The sequence below is a fragment of the Juglans microcarpa x Juglans regia genome, chromosome 7D, assembly GCF_004785595.1.
Source record: "Juglans microcarpa x Juglans regia isolate MS1-56 chromosome 7D, Jm3101_v1.0, whole genome shotgun sequence".
NCBI lineage: Eukaryota > Viridiplantae > Streptophyta > Magnoliopsida > Fagales > Juglandaceae > Juglans > Juglans microcarpa x Juglans regia.
This window is the reverse complement of record NC_054606.1, coordinates 15027532-15047666: the sequence shown is the minus strand read 5'-3', so window position 1 is coordinate 15047666 and position 20135 is coordinate 15027532. Positions and strand designations below refer to the sequence as shown.

The 20135-nt window shown below is 34.7% G+C and overlaps 1 protein-coding gene across 1 annotated transcript; it reads right to left on the bottom strand.

Annotated features, from left to right (window-relative positions):
* Window positions 1-1310: 1310 nt before the first annotated feature.
* Window positions 1311-2722, bottom strand: LOC121238152 (transcription factor bHLH93-like). The gene is made up of 6 exons (XM_041134992.1): window positions 2696-2722; window positions 2488-2547; window positions 2045-2098; window positions 1774-1935; window positions 1490-1667; window positions 1311-1384 (listed from the first exon to the last, which is right to left on the bottom strand). The coding sequence occupies exons 1-6, from the start codon at window positions 2720-2722 to the stop codon at window positions 1311-1313; spliced, it is 555 nt and encodes a 184-aa protein (XP_040990926.1).
* Between the last annotated feature and the right edge of the window lie 17413 nt (window positions 2723-20135).

Here is a 20135-nt window from a genome sequence, read left to right as displayed (position 1 = left end):
ATAAAACGCCCCCTATTACAAATGAAACAACTCACCGCCTTAAGCCCCATTTTCAGTTAAAACTGTTATTTATCTTCACTTAACAAAATGCACCGTTTCATTAACTCATAAGACTCCCCATTTTAACCCCTCATCTCTCTCAACTGATTCCACATTATTAACTAACCACACTAACTAACTTCCAGCCGTTACACATAATCCCATTTCTTCTCAAGTTGTAAAGCCAACATATAAGCACTTTTTATCGTGTAATCCCCCTTTTTGGTACCACCTCAAATGAGTTTATCAAGACTGTATTGTACATTTATAGAGAGTTATAAAAACAGCTCGGCTTCAATAGGAATAAAGATATGACGAATGAGTTATGCTTTCCAGCTATGTACGTACGTGTTTCCTTTTCAATCAATTCTACAACTGATGAGTGTGGCTCAAGAATTTTACAAGGGGATATAGTATACTAGGAATAGGGGCATTCTGGTTGCATAAAGATTATAGGTGTTCATGATTTGGCTTGATGAAGATGGGTTGACATTTGCCTTAAGGTAATGGTGGTATGGGTTCACATGTTGAAGTATGAATTGGGTTATAATTAATCAGGTGAATTGGATTGAGGTACTGGTTAATGATAGGGACTCACATGTTTAGGTCTCAACTAGGCTATGATATGAGTCTTGCAAGTTTCAGATTATCTACTAAATGCAGGATTTATTGATGGCATAAGGATTCAATATGATTTTGAAGGTTATTTGACTAGATACATGAGTGAAGTGCATAGTTTAAGATAGAGTTAGGGTTAAGCATGGCCATAATCGGGTTGCATGAACTATATATATACTAGTAAGACTTGAGAACATTGCGGTAGGTCTATCACACAGATAGGATGCGTATGGACTAGTTTTACATTAGTAGTTAATATAAGACATGCTTAGGTCAAGTACATAAAGAGAGTCATGGCTAACCACACAAGCCAAAATACTACATTTAAATTGATTATGCGCTTGCGTAGATTTTAATGAAATGACATAAATATACATATACTAGGTGGGAGCAAGGTGCAAGGCACATTTATCTAGTTTTATGAAATGATTATTTCTAAAAAATAATATATATTTTATAAAAATGATTGATCATGATAGCTCTCAAGGAATAGAAATTTCTTATTCAAACGTTGATCAATTTTTTTTTTTTTTTTTTTTTTAAAAAAGATGAAAACTTGAACATCTCACCTGGCAAACCTCATTGAAAATACAGATTCCAATCTCTAAAAAATTTGAACCCCAGTTTTTTTTTTCTCTTCCTGTCTTTGATCCTTAAAGACATCTTCCCCCATATCCTGCATTTCTGAACAATGTTTGTTTTATGTCTTCAAAACTTAGTACGGTTCCCTGGTCCATATCCTATAATTTCAGGAGTGAAGACAGTATATAAGATCACTTGTTCAACAAATTGATTAAAAAAAAAAAAAAACATAGGGAAATTGCCAGATAATTAAATTCGGTACCTCTGCTAGAAGCTTGCATTGCAAAGTCATTGAAACAGCTAATGACACATTGTTGAATCTCAAGGCCTAATGCTTCTAAGGTATTCACTGTTGATAGCGACAGCCCTGGCTTCCCTGCACAGCAAATCTCAATCCTTGTATCCACATTCCCCCTCTCCACATCAAACTGCCAAGGCAACGCGTGGAATTACCACATTCAGAATTTTGGTAAGTAATTCATGTTTGACTTCAATTTTGAGGATCTTGCTGAATAGAGCGAGCAGAGTTCTTACCTTTGGTGAATTTCTAACCAAGACTTCATTTGGTTTTACATTCTTGAACATGCCCGTAATGTTTGAACTCCCTTGATCAATTTCTAGCTGCAAACTGTTGATTTTCTCTAGGAGTTCTTTCATGTATTCTATAGTATCTCCAAGCATAGACCTCCTGTCCATCTTTCAATTCAAAATCCAAACAAAGCACATCAGATTCCGTATAAATATGAACCACTCATTCTAAGAATGTTGTAATCCAAGTAATTAGAAATGAGTCTCACTGCTTTACCTTGCTTATCTTAGGGACAATGGATCTTAACAATGAGAGGCGATCATTCAATTGCTTTCAGAATCACCTCCCAAGCAACCAAAAATCCTTGGAAATTATAGTCTTCCCCCCTACGAAGCCAGACCAAAATATATATATATATATATATATATATAATAATCGATGGAACCATATAGCCTTGTAAATATAAAGATCTAATTAATATGTAGTTATAAATAATCGGTTAACGTAGGCAGGTTCTGGTGCATCCAAGGATCCTAATAAAGGGACAATATCACGCGGAAGGCCTGGGGATCATCCCAGCGGTAATAGCCAATGCATAGGAAAGGAGCTGCCCAAGCACAAGTGTAAACCACACAGCCCTTATGAGCGTTGCAAGCCAAATTAAAATTGAAAACTAAAAGTTGTATGCTGGCATAATATTATTGTTTCTTCAGCATCACCTTCAGCGACATGGGCAAACACTTCCCCAGTACGAGGGTCATATGTTGGAAAGTTTCTTCCTGAGACCAACAGAAAGTTCGGTAAGCTCCATTATATACATCTCAATAACAGACATATTGAAAGATATCAATTGGTGAAAGAGCTCCATGAGAGAGAGAGAGAGGGCGAGAGATATCTATTGGTCTTGTTTGATGGAGAAAAAGTTACCTGATGCAACATCAACAAATTGCCCATTAATCAGATTCTAGGTATAAGTTATTTGAACAGGGGGAGTGATTAATTCCTCGGCGACTGAAGCAGTGCTAAACCTGCTGATGCTTCTCCCATGGCAAGAAGTTGTAAAATTAATATAATAAAAGGAAAACCCGACTGACTTAGCTAGGTTTCACCTCCCAAGCAACCAAAACCAAAGCACGAGCTGGTGAGCCTCTGTTTTAGGAGGCCAAAAACAGAGTCAACCGTTTCACCTCCGCTGCCAACGGTTCTCTTTCTCTTACTCTTCCTCTCTCTCACGATGCTCTCGGGCTTCAAAGACAGGCAAGAAATTTCAGAGAATCCAAGAATTGCGAAGTCTTATATATGGTATAGCCGCTGCCTCTACCAACCCTGTCAAAACAAAACTGCCTGGGAATTTCATTCCTTGTCAAAAACCAAGGAAACGCCTCAGATCGCTTTCATTATATCGCTTTCATTCCTTGGCCACTTCGCACCGTTGGTGGAGGAGACGTTTGGTCTTCCAACATGTTGCAGATCATAGGTGAAGTCGAAGGGTCAATATATCTGTGGTATATTCAACAGGCGATCCAGTAACTCTTCACACTGCTTTTAATTTTACCATACAAACGAAATTAACGGGAGTTAACATAATACATGAAAAACTAACAAAAAAGAAAAAAAAAAACTGTTAAAACAAGAATTTCTGTTAGATAGCGACGTTATATATATAAAGAGATATATATATATATATATATAATATGTATATGTATAACGTTATTGTTATGATGAATGCATGTATGAATGTTTTGGATTTCTTGTATATGTATGTATATTATTTCCATGTATTAAAGGAAAATTTCTATTGATTATTTTTTTTTTTTAGAAAAAAAGAGATAGAGCCATCTGTCCAAGAGCGACTATTCTCCAATTTTATTAATAATCCTTACTTGTGGTGAAGGAAAACCGTAGTTGCAGATCAAGCATTTGGAGATTACAAAAAAGAAGCCTAACATGCAAAACAAAAAACAAACCAAAGTAGAAATAAAAGCAACAAAACACAAGCAACAAAATAATAATAAAAAAAACCGAACCTAACTAAAATGAAGCGAAGGCATCCCGGAGTAGTTCACGTGAATAAGCCATCGCATCACTCGGGGAGTCTCCGTCAAATGGGAAAAAACCGAATTAACACCAAAAGCCCATTGCTTCGTCAACCAATCTGCAACTTTATTTCCCTCATGAAAAACATGATGAACCAAACAATTCATGGTACTCATAATGTCAAGAATTTCCTCCAAAAAATCCTTTAGGTGCCATACCCCACATCTTTTACTCCACCAAGAAATGACAGTCATAGAATCAAGTTCAATTTCCATATAATTGAGAGATAAAAATTTATAAACCCGGAGCCCGTGAAGGAGAGCTAAAAGCTCTGCCTGGTTATTAGAACATGTGCCAATGAAAGAAGAAAATGCATGTATTAAAATACCACACCTGAGGCGCCTAGGTTATCCAAACTACTACCATTTGTTTTCAGTTTAACCAAACTAGCCGGTGGACGTTGCCAAGCAATAGCTTTGCATTGCCATGTGGGAGGGAGCTCAAGCTGAACATTCAAGCTCTCTAGTACTTGTAAATCAAAACGGGAATTGTGAGAACTATTATGCATGTTTTAAAATGTTTAATACATTTTAAAATGTTAATAAATGCATAAATGCATGAACTATTACGCTGGAAAATTTCTATTGTATGAATAAATGCATGTTTTAAAATGTTTAATAATGCCATTAAGGATACGGTACCATATTGGGGCGGATTGGAAAGCCGGATTGGCTCATTGGTGATCCATCTAGTAATGACCATCTTGAGTAGGTTAAATTTTTATCTGCTGGCAATGAGAAGGACCATGGCCATGGGCTCGCTAAACCTAACTTACTGGAGTTGATACTATGTACTGGCCAAGAGGAAAACATGCATAAGCAGAAGCATGAGTTAAATGCACAAGCATATGATTATGAACAAAATTTTTTTAGCTGAAAACTTAATTACTATGTTTACACTATGATGGTTCTTACTGAGTATTCGACTTATTTTTATTTGTTTTAATATGTTAATTGTGATGCCTTCAAACTCTACTTGGGATTTGATAAAGTGTAGAGTTTCGGGACATGCAATACAAGATCACATACTCACATTCATGACAACTATGGATTCAGTGCACCTAACATGCATATAACAGTATGCAGTATTCGCAACAGATAAGTTTTTTTCTTTAAGCAATACAAAATGTACTAGAATACTAATCCCAAAACATCCTTATGTTTCATTTATATAAGCATACTCGAAAGTAACATCATTAGTCCAACTAGTTTTCAAACCAAATAGACATTGTACTAGAGCTTAAACTCATTAATTACATACTAAAAGAATTCTAGTTTATATACCAAGCCGCTCACGTAGCTCAGTTATCAGTGTCAAATCCAAATTCAAAAACTGAAGTATCATCCCCATTAATTCTTTAGGCTCCTCCTCGATCTACTCAACATCATCCAATCTAGGACACAATGCTCCACCGGGCCCTGGCATAGCTCCTACTATTCTGGGAGGAACGGTAGTTGCGACTACGAAGTGAGATTTATAATGCAGATAACAAAATTTGATTCAGACTCTACCATATGCCTATAAGCAAGTTTACCCAAGGTATCTCCGTATCTGTGCTTGCAAGATAACAAAATACTAAAAACTAAAAATACTATGAAAAGAAAGAAAAAAAAACAATACAGCAAGACAAAAGAGGGAACGAAGTTACCGCCTTTACACACTGCTGGAATAAATTATGCCTTGTATCGATTTTTGCATCTACTCCCTAGCAGCAGCGCCAAAATAAGATTATGCCCAAACTATTATGCGGTAGTATAGTATAGTTCAGGGTATCGATCCACAAGGAGTCAAAAGAAACACTACAAGATGCAAGCTTAAGGAAAATGATTAAATGGCAATATGGCAGAAATATGAAAATTCTACATAAAGCACGCAATTAAAATGAGATTAGGGCACGGATAAAAAGGCAAGTAAAACATCGAGCTTCCATCAACCGGATCCAATTCTCTGACTTTTTCAATCCAAACGATATACACAATTATTAAGAATTATAGCACCAAATTCTTAATTGGAAGATATGACATTATATTCATCTACTTTCTCAAGTTAAATTCTACAATCTATTCTTCCTTTACAAACCACAATTTTCATATATAAAAATGAATATCAGATCTAAAGACGACATTATGTTCGCAAGCAATAGTATAATAAAAGATCACATCAATGACATAAAAATAATTGTTTAAGTTACAATCATATATTCATAAGCCTTTAACTCAACGAAATCAAACCATAGCAAGATTTAATATAATTGTCTCAAACTTATAAAATTTCAAAACAAATAGAGAATTCAATTCTAGAATCTTAAACAATAAAACTTAATCTATGAATTAAAATAAAATCAAAATATTTTCATTAATCAATTTCTACCCTAGGTTTTACCCATGATTTAGTTCTTCATGGGAGAACTGAAAAAGCAAAAATGATATTTTTCTCTTCTCTAGAACTGTGCCCCTTCCCTTCAAAACTCTTCCAATGATATGCTTCTCTAGGATATAAAAAATGGCCTAACTTTTAGGACTTAGATAGGCAGCTGCGTACGTGCTTCAAGTGTCAAAATTCAAACATCTTTAACAAGTACGAATTTGTAGCCCTTTAAGATAACTTTACAATGCATAAAGAATTGCATCAATCAGATGTGTGAGTGGAAAGTTATGATCAAAATACTAAGGTATGTCCATGCAGTCTCCTAATGTGTTTTGGATTTGGATTTTTTGCAGTTTCCTTTTGTGATTTGTTTCTTTTTTTTTCTTAATACGAATTACTCTCAAACCCACTATATTTGAAGTTATCATTTATTTGATATTTTGGAAAGTTATCTCAACGTTGAAGTCTTCTCATGTTGAAGCATCTTTATTTTGCTAAAAGTCCACACGTTTATCCACATTAAAAGTCAGCTCACATTGAAAATGAAGTCCTTATTACTTAAAAATCTTGCTCAAAAATCATGTTTCATTGAAAACTCTTGAGAATTATTTCAATTCAAAAACTCTTTTGAATTTGACTGGGTTTGATGAGTGTACGAAAGTGCACTCTAAATACCCTATTATTGGAGTAGAATGCTAAAATGTGAATAGAAATTATAGGAATTAATTTATATTCCTAAATTTAGTTTTTATTTATTTTGAAATATTTCTGAACACATTTTTTATGTTTAATTTAAGAATCTAAGAGGAGGCCGTAGCACACATTCAAATGAGAGTCAAAGCATAATGTTAAGAAGACTTTCAACTGAGCAAGACTTTATAAAATAATAAAAGAATCAATTTTCAAAAATAGAGATACGGGGATGTACGATGGATTGGTGAGATGGATGGGTGAAATGTATTTGAAATTTCAAATAGGAAGATGTTGACCGGTTGGTAGGTGGAAAACGTGTGGACTACATAGAAAGACTTTTCAAAAGGAAATCTCATGCATTGAGATAGAGGTTGGATCATCATCGCAAGGATATGAAGCAGGTGGATAAAATCGAGTAGGACTTTCACTTTCAACCGGACTTTTGAAATATTAAATATGGAAGGTGTAGGTGGACTACAACACGTGAGAAAATATCAACCAGATTTAAATTCAAATTCAAACGGCAAGAGACTTTCAATGGAGGATAGGACTCTTCAATGGGTAGAACAATTTCGATATAACAATTCTTTGACGAAACAAACAGAGGGATGGATAACTCTAAAAAAAAAAAAAAAAAGAGAAAAATGCCATTTTTTACATTTTCAGTTCTCCCATGGAGAACTAAATCTTGAATAAAGTCTAGGATAGAAATTGATTAGTGAAAATACTTTAACTTTATTTCAATTCACAGATTAAGCTTTATTGTTTAAGATTCTAGGATTGAATTTTCTATTTATTTTGAGTTTTTATAAGCTTGAGACAATTATATTAAATCTTGCTATAGTTTGATTTCGATGCGCAATAGAATTATGAACATATGATTGTGACTTAAACAATTATTTTTCATGTCATTGATATGATCTTTTACTACATTATTGTTTGTGAACATAATGTCACCTTTAGATCTGATATTCATTTTTATATATGAAAACTGTAGTTTGTGAAGGGAAAATAGATTATAGAATTAAAATTAAGAAAATAGATGAATATAATGTCATATCTTCCAGTTAGGAATTTGGTGCTATAATTCTTAATAATTGTATATATCGTTTGAATTGAAAAAGTCAGACTATTGGATCCGGTTGATGGAAGCCCGAAGCTACTTGTTTTTTCATTCTTGCCCTAATCTCATTTTGATTGTGTGCTTTAGATAGAATTTTCATATTCCTGTCATATTGTCATTTAATCTTTTCCCTTAAGCTTGCATCTTGTAATCTTTCTTCTGACTCCCTATAGATCAATGCCCTGAACTATACTATACTACCATGTAATAGTTTAGGCGTAATTAAAATTTGGCACCGTTACAGGGAACTACGGTGCCCGAATTGATACAAGGCATAATTTATTCCAGCAGCATGTAAAGGTGGTAAGTTCATTCCCTGTTTTAGCTTGCTGCATTATTATTTTTTCTTTCTTTTCATAGTATTTTTAGTTTTTAGTATTTTGTTATCTTGCATGTATAGATATAGAGACACTTTGGGTAAATTTACTTGTCGGCCTATGGTAGAGTCAGAATCAAATTTTTTAAACCCTTTATTTGACAATCAATCTAGTCCCAAAGAAATGAGTGAACACGAAGATCAACCCACTAGAACTCTTTAGGATTACCTCCACCCTACACGCACAACCACACCATCATGCATCATATTTCTAGGCAACACTCCTCAACTTGACTTTAAAATGGGGATGATACAACAACTTCTCACCTTTCATGATTTAGAGAATGAAAATTCTTATTGGCACATTAGGGAGTTTGAAGAAATAGTTACGACTTTCCATAGTCATAATGCTACATATGATATTGTGAGACTTGAGTTCTTTCCTTTCTCTTTGAAGGATAAAAGCAAAGAGCTGGTTGTACTCATTAAGACCACGATCAATAGGATCATGGAATGAGATAACGAAATGAGATGACACAGGTCTTCTTTAACAAATACTTTCTCCAAGATAAGACCAATGTTTTAAGGAGGCAGATCTCCACTTTTGCACAAAAGGATAGCGAGACTTTGTACAGAGGGTTGGGAGAGGTTTAAGGAGTTGTTGAGTATGTGTTCTCACTATAGGTATGAGAACTAGCGCTTAGTTAGTTATTTCTATGAGGGACTTACAGCTAGAGAGCGCCAATTGATAGAGATGATATATAATTGTAACAACCCGATCGTAAGATTAGGCAATAAGATAAATTTTATGTATTTTTTTCACATAACTATAAAATTCTATTATAATTATTATTATTATTATTATTATTTATCATATTTTACATTTATTAATTGTAATAGGATTATTATCATATTGTTATTGGTATTTTATGTATGACTCGATTTTGCAATAGCCACTAGAGTTTGGTTTTGAATTTTAAGCCTTATTTCTTCCCATCTTGAAAGCCTCACCTTATCCCCTAATTGATAAATCCAAATCCTATTGGGAGACCAACTCATATCATAAAACCCTACCATATATGTAACAGCCCGCTAGAAATTCACTAGTAGAATTTCTATTGATTTTAGGAATCTCCTTAAAACCCCATAAGTTTTTACGAATCGACCAATCGCACATGTTTTAGTCTGTCAACATAATCAGTGTTATCACTCACTATGGTGTTAAAAATATGAGTTTAATTATTTGAGGTAGTTAGAAATGTCAAAATGTGTTTTGGTCTATACCATTAGACTCAGTTGATTATTTAGGATTTTATAGCGTAATAACTCATTTTCATAATTTCGAACGAAACGCTTGTTTGAAATTGTGAAATTATTTTTAAAGGCACTTCGGGGTTGAATTTCGGTAAACTATTTTCACTATAAGTTAATATGAATATTTAGGATTCTTCAGTACTAAGTTTATTATACATTTTTTCGAAGTGAATAATAACATGAATGAGTGCACCCAGTGCAACGTTTTTAAAATCATAGTGTGAAATGTCCAAATTAGGCTAAAGAAGTTCTATTTGGATACTTGGCAAGATCTTAGCTACATATAGTAAATAATATTAGACACTTGGCACAAAGATGAACCATTAGATAGGATTGTGAAGGAAATCAAGGTGTGAGGTCATGCCACCTAAGCAAAGCTCTGTTTCATCTGATCAACCAATTAGTGCCAAACCAAAGAGAGTTACAATCCTAGCGAAACCCTAAATGGTTGGGATCCAATTGAAACCCCCAAAAGATTGGTTGAAACCGAAACCCTAAACAGTTTTCCCAAACCCTAAAGTTGGCCTCCAAACCCTTTTTAATCCGATTTCTAGCATTGTGTTTAATCACTTGATTAAATCACTTCCACATGCTATTAATTAAGCAAACCATTGTTATGACATCATTATCCAACCTTTTAAACCTTGAAAATTTGATTGGGCCAAGAAAAATTGGATTTGGGCAAGATGACACCTCAAACCCTAACCAAACCCCATTTAATCCCCAAATTAAAGCCCACTTGGTTGAGGCCCACCAAGGCCCATGAATTTGGCCACCTTGGCAAAGTTTCTTGAAGAAGTTACCTCCCCCACATGGCAGACCATCCACTATTATTGGCTGCACCCAATAGTGATGTGAAGGAGAAATCCACCCCCATTAACCTCCATATCTCACAGCTGCTGCAGGCAATTCTTGCCCCTCACTATTCTTCACTTTATGTCACATAACCACATTCAATCAAGGGTCATTCAAGCCCATAACTTCCCTCTCCAGGAGTCTAAAGTCGTTCAAGACACATTTCACTCCCTTTTATCACTTCTTCACCCTGTTCTTAGAGAGAGACTCAAAAGAGCTCTCTCGGGTAGATTTCTGGGTCTTTTTGCATGGAGATTTTTTACACTTTGTAGGTATTTTTGCCCGATGATTCCTTCATAAAATTTGTTCATCTTTGATTTTAATTTCCATGGATATCTTATTAGTCTCATTCCATGTTCATTTGGTCAGTCAAAAGTATTTTTAACCATGGAAAAGTCATTTTGGGCGTGAAACTGGAGAGTATGTTATGTTTCGAAATTTTTGGCTAAGCTAATGGACATATTTTGGTCCGAAACGTTTATGGAGTGTTTTTAGAATGTGTTTATGAATGTTAATTGAGGTTTTGTTGTATGAATAAAGTTTTTGATGATAGATTTCCTTAGATCTAGAAACTTGAAAACTAGAAGTGGAAAAATAGTTTTTGTTTTGTGAAAGTTTGAATATTTCGTGGTCTAATCTTATTCCAAAGGCTTTAATATTTTTATGTGATGATCCTAAGCCTCTTATATACATATTAGGATGTTATTTTGAAGATATTTAGTATTATTTTTAAAGATATGATTTTTCTATGCAAAAGGATTTTGGTAAGGCCTAAGATTTTATTTTTTGGGTTAGATCCATGTTTTATTGAGTTTTAACCATGTGATTTTAATTTTGATGGTTGGATCTTCTTTAGGACACATCTTTAAAACATGTGATGTTTTATTTTAAATATCACAAGTCTTTAACCCATGGATCAAGAGATTGATCAAAGTTAGTTGAGAGAAAAGTTTATGTTTTTGGACTAAGTGTAAAACCAAAAACCCCAAGTGTTGTTTTGTGATTGTTGGTGACTTTTGTTTGATGATTTAAAGCATGGTTGATTTTAGGATGATGTTATAAATATGTTAAAAGTAAGAGTTGATTTTTAGAAATTCTTGGAGATATTTTTATTAAGGTCAAAACTTGTAATTTAAGGGTTTAGTTTTTGTTAAAAAGTTGAAGATTAACTTTTTCTTAATGGATATTTTAAATGTGTTTTTAAACTTAGGATAGGCAGATCTTTGTTACAAAATTTTGGTTTGATCATGGGTTGTGAAGATGGAAGAAACTACAACCAAAATCAAGAGAAATGACCTATGAATATTTTGGCCATAGTGAGTTTTCCATAATTGTGAATGGTTTTAAATTTTTTGAGTTTATATTTGAGTCCAGGACAAAAATTTTGGTAATTTTTGGAGTTAGGATGTGAAATCTTTAAATTAAGAGTAAAATGGTCATTTTCTCATATATAGAGCGTAAAATGGTAATTTTACTCTAAGTTATCTCTTTTCACATTCCTAATTATTAGTAATTAAATTTCTTACTTTTAGAATACCCTCTTATAGTTCCTTGTGTTTCGCACTTTATTCTCGTAGAATGTGACGATCGAGGTAAGTTAGCTCTTAACTTACTATCAGTTTACTGTGTATGTGTGATGGGTAAGGGAACTATAGTTTATATTCGTATGTTATTATATATGCCATGTCATCACATGTTACTATCGGTTGAAAGAATGTCACATTACGTATGCCATCTATTACATGTATGTCATGTCACGTAATATTCACTGTCACATGTTATGTCATAGTACGAAATATTGTCTGTTATATATTATGCGATATTACAGAATATTGTCAGTTACATGTATGCCATGTTATGTAATGTTTTCTGTTATATTTATGTCTCAAAGTATGTCATATCTTTCATCTTACGTTCATGTCACGTTACGCTATGTCAAGACTTCTGTCTTTTTGTATTCATGTCATATCGTCTCGAATATAGTTTGTGTATTTCAAGAACAATCTCGTTAAGTTATTCATATCAATCACGACCCTTAAGCGCTAGGATGGGGTAATATCCTAGTAGAACTCCTTTGTTCATGTTGGAGCGCCTAAATAGGTATGAAATTCCCTAGGTTGATTAAGTATAGTTAACAGGTTGCGAATGTAGCCTAATTAGTTGGTCACCGGAGCGCGCCAAGCACTAATGCCAATTGAGCCACACTTTATTTTATGTGTGTTCACTGCAAGTGTGGTATATTCAATTCATGGGGTCACAACAACTGTAGAGCTTGAAGTATAGGGCCACAACAACTGTGGAGCATACACTATGTGAGACATAACGATTTTAACACTTAGAATACGTGGGGTCTCAATAAATGTGGAGCATATACTACGTGAGATACAATGATTTTAACACGTAGAATATGTGGGGCCACAGCAACTATGGAGCACGTATTAACGCACTCACAGCTGGTATAGATACCTGTGTTGCGATGCGATAATCGACAGGGACACACGGCTCAAGGGGACCCGTGCAATACTCGTATTGTTACTTTTATTAATTAAGTCTATTGAATAAGATTCCAAGTTCATGTATTTCACGTTCAAGTCATGTTTCACGTTATGTTATGTTATGTTCAAGTTCACGTTCATATTATGTATGCTCATGTTCATGCCATGTTTCAAGTCCATATCATGTTTTAAGTTCATGTTCATGTTAGGTTATGTTCACGTTCATGTTAGGTTATGTTTACATTTATATTATGTCATGTTCATGTTCACGTTATATTTCAAGTTCACGTATATATTATGTTATGCTCAGGTTCATGATGTTCAAGTTCATTTTCAAATTATGTATGTTCACGTTCATGCTATGTTTCAAAGTTCCCGTACATGTCATGTCACATCAAGCTAAGTTTCAGTTTCAGTTTCAGTTCAAGTTATGTTATTTATGCCATGCTATATGTCAAGTTATGTTATACTTACGATTTTGATTATGCATTCATGCTTTAACTGTCATGCATGCATCATTAACCTGTGTGGAAGTTTCTTGTTAACTTACTGAGATTTGTAATCAAATCTCACCATGGTATCCCAACTACCATTCCCCCCAAATGATAGTCGATGTGTCAGGATCAGAGCAAAGAATATAGACATTGGCAGACTAGAAGAGGTTGACTAGACGCCATAGACGCAATGCGGAGCTTGTAGCCTCCATAGTTAGGTTTTTGGATAGTATTCTGGTGTCGTTAGTCGAGTTACGCAAGTTACTCAATGAACTAGTCCAATAGTGTATTTTGGCAATGTAATTATGGAGCCAGGTCTCCGTTGTTTTGAAATTACAATCTTCTGAAACCTTGCCATAATCGTGGATGTTTATTTTGTTAAGTATGCATGGGTTATGTTTTAACTATTTAGGATATTATAAGTTTTGTGCTTAGTGTTGCTCAAAAAAAAAATTATCCGCTGCGAATATTGCATAATGCTATATGCATGTTAGGAACATTGCATCTTATATGTCATGAACGGGAGTATGTGACCTTGTGTTGCATGTCTCGACGCTTCAGATGTCCATCCGATCCTAAGCGGAATCTAGGGGTGTCACAATATATCCTTCCTTTCCCCTCTATAAAACCCACGAAGCCCTCTGAAATAAACACAAGAAACCTTCTAAGCCATCGTAACAACTCATCTGCAAGCTGCCAACCCGTAAGCCTCATTCTTTGGTAGCCACCTCAAGAAGTCACTCACTTTCGCCAGAACCACCGCGGCAACCTCCTTGCCAGACCATGCCGACACCACTTTAAGGGACGTCGGAGTACCACCCACGGTGCCAGAAACCGCCGACCAGCTCAACCCCGTCGCACCCACTCCCTCCTAGTAAACCACGGCCGTCCGACAGAATTCTCTCTCCCTCTCTTGGCGTCACACCACCTTGACCAGAAGAACCCAGTCACGTCGCCGGCAATCCTAGCCACCCAGAGCCACTGTTGCACTCAGCCCTCTCTCAATGAGTATAGTACGACTCTCTCTCCCAAGCCCTCTATTTCTCTCGCACGGCTTTCCTTCTCCAACAGATGAAAGATTCATCTATTCATGCCTTTTATTCTTTTACTTTACTGAAAAGTATATACAAGTTGACCAAGTCTTCACGTGAGTTATTTTCTCTTATGTGTCTTGTATCAGACTTTCCAAAAAGCTCCTCCACTAAATACCATAATTACTTTTATGCCCTTTAAATCATTGTTGTGTAAACCTCCAATAAATCCTCTTAAAGAAACCTTTTGGAGTAATTTTAAATTGGACTTGTTTTTTTGTGGGCTAATTATTAAGCCAAAGTTTTTACTTAAATAAATATATTAGTCATAGACTGATTTTTATAAGTAAGTGTTTAAAGAATTTGAAATATATTTTAAAGTATACTATTGAACCTAATATTTTAGTTAATATTTCTTTTGTCTATTTAGTAGGACTTTAATAAAATTATGATGTTATACTTTAAATAGAAAAATTAAGGAATATGTTATGAGTTTGAATAATTATGTTAAAAAAGGAAACCTATTTTAAAAATTGGGGTTTTTATGACTTATTTAAAATAGCCGTATTCTACTAAATTATAATATGTTATTAGTATTTAAGTAATTTAAAATATCAGGATTTATTAATTATGGTATTAAACAAAAGATTTATTTGACTATCTTCTAGATTATGAATTTAATTAAGGAGGATATTATTACATGTTGTTCCTAGACAGATTTAGTAATAGTTAATACTACGTATAGGTGACGAGTTACGAAGTGAGATTCAAGAAGAAGTACAGTGAGGTAAGTAATTTGATCACAAATTAGGATCATCACAGTTTAGCTTATATAGATTATTATTAGCACCAGTTCTTTGATAGCCATTTTTTATGTACCACTCATGTCATATGCAAACATGTCATTCCACATCATGCTCAGATTTAAAAATTTTAATTATGTATGTATTATGTCATGCATCTCATGTGTGTAAGATACGTAAGCTATCTTAAGTTCAAGTGCAAGATAAGATCAGATCAGTAAATCATATGGTCATTTAGATGCATGGTACCAATGCAGTTCAGATCTGGGTGGATGTGCATGCCACAGACTTAAGCGTGGTCTACCATAGTATGCTAGAATACTATCAGCGGCTCCCCTCGCGGTAGCGGGACGTGGGGCCGGTGCACAACCCCGCACACAGGGTTAAGTGTGTTGGTCAGTTAGATCAATCAGTTAAGTCAGATTATTCAGTTAAGTCAGATTAGTTAGTTAATGCAGATAAATCAGTCATGCATAGCATAAGTATCAGTATGAACAGTCATGAATTTTAAGCTTTCAGCATGAAAACTTTTATGAAAACTTTATGTTTATTATGTTTACATTGTGATGGATTTATTGCTGAGTCTTCGACTCATTTTAGTTTATTTTCATGTTTTTAACCACTCAGGTGAGGATGATGAATAAGAGCAGGCATGCCAAGATTAGAAGGAGTAGTTGATTTAGCTTCAGACTTTCAAGAATAAAATTGATTTTATGACATCAATTTATTCAGTTTATTCATTTAAGTTTTTCTTAAGACATTTTATTAGACAAATGTTTTTATGAAATAAATGTTAATTTCATGCGATTAAATATGATATCTCTTGCCGAGTTTATTTTATGAAAAACACGTGACACTCCAAGCCTTCGGGAAAGGGGTGTTACAGTAATGGTGAATGTTTTTAGAAAAATCCAAATGAGGCTATAGAATATTTCAACGAGCTTGCTGAAAAGGCTCATACTTGGATCGGACCTAGTGCTACTAAGAATACAAATAGGTAACGGCATGCTGGAAATCAAAATAGTAGTAGACTTTACTATCTTACGGAAAATGATAACCTAAAAGTTAAAGTTGAGATGTTTACTAGGGAGTTAGAGGTGTTAAAAACTAAGGATTTAAAGCCAACACACACGGCTACTCGTGTAGAGTCATTTGGATCGTGTTTTGTGTGTGGTGGGATAAATCACCTAACTCAAGAATGCCCCACATTTGCTAAAATAAGGGGAATGTATGAGGAACAATGCCCCACATTTGCTAAAATAAGGGGAATGTATGAGGAACAATGTAATGTCTTAGGTATGTACAAGAAGCCTTTTGGACCTTTCTCTGATACCTACAATCCGGGGTGGCGTAATCACCCCAATTTTAGATGGAAATATGAAAACCAGCAACTTGCACAGCCACCTAGAGCTTACCCTACAATGTATCATGCATCTTCTTTTTCTAGGAGCCCCATAGAAGATACTTTACATGCTTTTATTGAGAAAAAGTTTGAGTCTTTGATTACGTAGATTGTTGAAGAAAAAAGGAGATAAAGAGCCATGTATCCAAGTTGATGAACTCTTTGAGTGTGAATGACCGTGGCAAGTTCCATTCTCAAGCTCCGCACCTCAAGATCAGCATATGCTGCAATAAAATTTTAAGGATGTCAATGACATTGTGATACGAAGTGGTAAATCCTTACACATCCCAACAACTGATAAGTCCAAGGATGTTAAAGATGATCAAAGAAATAGTGGTGTCGAGTTGCCCAAGGAAGCCGGGGTAATAAAGAGCCAAGATAAGGTACCATTTCCTCAAACTTTAAAATTGAATATGCAAACTTTGGATCCTAGCAATGAAATCCTGGAGAACCTCAAATAGGTAAAAATTAACCTCCCTCTTTTGCATGTTATTAAACAAGTTCCTACTTATACAAAAGTTCTCAAAGATTTGTATACAGTTAAGAAAAAACACCATGTTAAGAAGATGATATTCCTGACAGAGCAAGTTAGTACTCTAATTGAGCAATGAATTCTATCTAAGCACAAGAATCCTAGTTATCCAGCCATTGCATGTAATATTGTGAATCATGAGTTTGGACAAGCGTTGCTAGATTTAGGAGCTAGTGTAAATTTGATGCCTTATTCCATTTATTTGCAACTAGAGTTGGAAGAATCAAACCAACTACTGTGGTATTGCAATTGGCAAATCGTTCAGTCAAAGTACCAAGGGGTGTGGTGGAGGATGTTTTGATTCAAATTAACAAGTTTTATTATCCTATTGATTTCTTAATCCTTGACACTAGTTCTAAAATCTCTTTAATTTTAGGAAGACCTTTCATTACTACAACTAATGCTCTTATTAATTGCGAGAATGGTCTAATGAAACTCTTTTTTGGGAATATGACTCTTGAGGTGCATATTAGAAAACAACCAAAAAAGGATAACGGGTGCTACCAAACGTACATGATTGACGCACTCATAGACAAGGGAGTTCACCCAATTCATAATAATGATCCCCTTGAATATTTCGTTATTAATTCTAGGTTTGATACTACTAGTGATTCATCTGATATTGTTGATATTTGTACTATTTTTTATGAAACTCGAGATTATGGCACACTGGCTTGGCAACTAAAATTTGAGGACTTACCTAAGAAAAGTGAAAAACAGATTCTTCCAAGTATGGAAGCACTAAAAGTTGAATTAAAACCTTTGCCTAAGGGTTTAAAACATGTTTTCCTTGGTCCAGATGATACTTTTTCTATTATTATCTCATTTGAATTGTCTAAATCTCAAGGTGAGCAATTACTTTGAACCTTAAACGAGCACAAGTCAGCCATAGGTTGGAGCATTGCAGATATCAAATGTGTTAGCCCCTTAGTTTTTCTCATAAAATTAATTTAGAGGAAGGAACTAGCCCTCGTAGAGACCCTCAACGCAGACTTAATCCTACCATGAAAGAAGCCGTAAAAAAGGAAGTGTTAAAATTGTTAGATGCAGAAATTATATATCCTATTTCTGACAGTAAATGGGTTAGTCCTACGCAAGTTGTCTCCAAGAAGTCATGCATTACTGTGGTGAAGAATGAATTGGGAGAGTTAGTACCTACAAAACTTGTGATTGGGTGGCGAATATGTATTGATTACAGAAAATTGAATGCCGTCTCCCGAAAAGACCATTTTTCACAACCTTTTATTGATCAAATCCTTGAGGGTGTAGCTGGTCACCCATTTTATTATTTTTTAGATGGTTATTCTGGTTATTATCAAATTGAAATTGCATTAGAAGACCAGGATAAAACCACTTTCACTTGTCATTTTGGTACTTATGCTTTCCGTAGAATGCCATTTGGATTTTGTAATGCCCCTGTTACTTTTCAATGCTACATGAGCATTGTTAGTGATATGGTTGAAAATTGCATGAAAGTTTTTATGGATGACTTTACTGTTTTTGGAACTTCTTTTGATGCATGCTTGCTGAAGAGAGTGTTGACCCGTTGTGAGAAAATAAACTAGTTTTGAATTGAGAAAAATGTCACTTTCTGGTACATTTAGGTATTGTCCTAAGGCATATTATTTCTTCCAAGAGGATAGAGGTTGATCAATCTAAGATTGAATTAATTTCTAAGTTAACTACACTTAGGACAATAAATGATGTTAGATCATTTCTTGGTCATGCAAGTTTTTATAGGAGACTCATACAGAATTTTTCTACCATATCTAGACCATTATGCAACCTCCTAACTAAAGATACACCATTTGAGTGGACACAAGTCTATCAAGAGGTCTTTAAAACGTTAATTGACAAGCTTACTTCAGCACCCATAATGCCGCCACTTGATTGGGCTTTACCTTTTGAGATTATGTGCAATGCTAATGATTATGTTGTAGGTGTTGTCCTTGGACAACGAAGGGAATGGAAGCCCTATATCATTTACTATGCTAGTAGAACTCTAAATAATGCTCAAATGAATTATTCAACCACTGAAAAATAGTTGCTAGCTCTAGTTTTTGCTTTGGACAAGTTTCGTGCTTACTTGATTGGTTCTCCTATTATGATTTTCACAGATCATGCAGCCCTTAAGTACCTTATCACAAAGAAGGATGGTAAAAGCGATTAATATGGTAGATTTTACTTTTGCAGTAATTTAACATCACCATCAAAGATAAGAAATGAGTTGAAAATGTAGTGGATGACCATCTCTCGAGGTTCACATTTGACGACACTACTGACCACATGCCAATTAGGGATGATTTTCCAAATTAGCATTTATTGTCTATTTCCACTTTACCATGGTTTGTTCATATTGTGAATTATTTAGCTGCAGACGAGATACAGACATATTGGAGCGTGCAAGACAAGAGGAAGTTCATGGTTGAGGTACTCAATTTCTATTGGGATGAATCTTTTCTTTTCAAATATTGTCCTGACCAAATTATAAGGCGTTGCATCCCTGATGAGGAGATTGCTAGCGTCTTAGAATTTTGTCATACCCAACGTTGTGGGGGCTATTTTTCAATGAAAAAAACCGCGGCAAAAATTCTACAGTGTGGATTTTATTGGCCCATATTATTTAAGGATGCAAATTTCTATTGTCGCTCATGCGAAAGGTGTTAAAAGCTAGGAGCTATGTCCCGTTGTAATATGATGTCTTTAAACCCGATCTTAGTGATTGAAATTTTTTATTGTTGGGATATTGATTCCCTCCTTCTTTTGGATACCAATATATTATTGTGGTAGTAGATTATGTGTCAAAATGGGTAGAGGCAACAGCTTGTAGGAGCAATAATAATAA

Coding starts and splice junctions, on each gene's coding strand:
- LOC121238152 (XM_041134992.1), bottom strand. CDS start 2,722: ATGGGCAATTTGTTGATGTTGCATCAG. Junction 1,936..2,044: donor TTGTCCCTAAGATAAGCAAG/GTAAAGCAGTGA, acceptor TTGAATTGAAAG/ATGGACAGGAGGTCTATGCT. Junction 1,385..1,489: donor TAGCAGAGGTACCGAATTTA/ATTATCTGGCAA, acceptor ATATGGACCAGG/GAACCGTACTAAGTTTTGAA.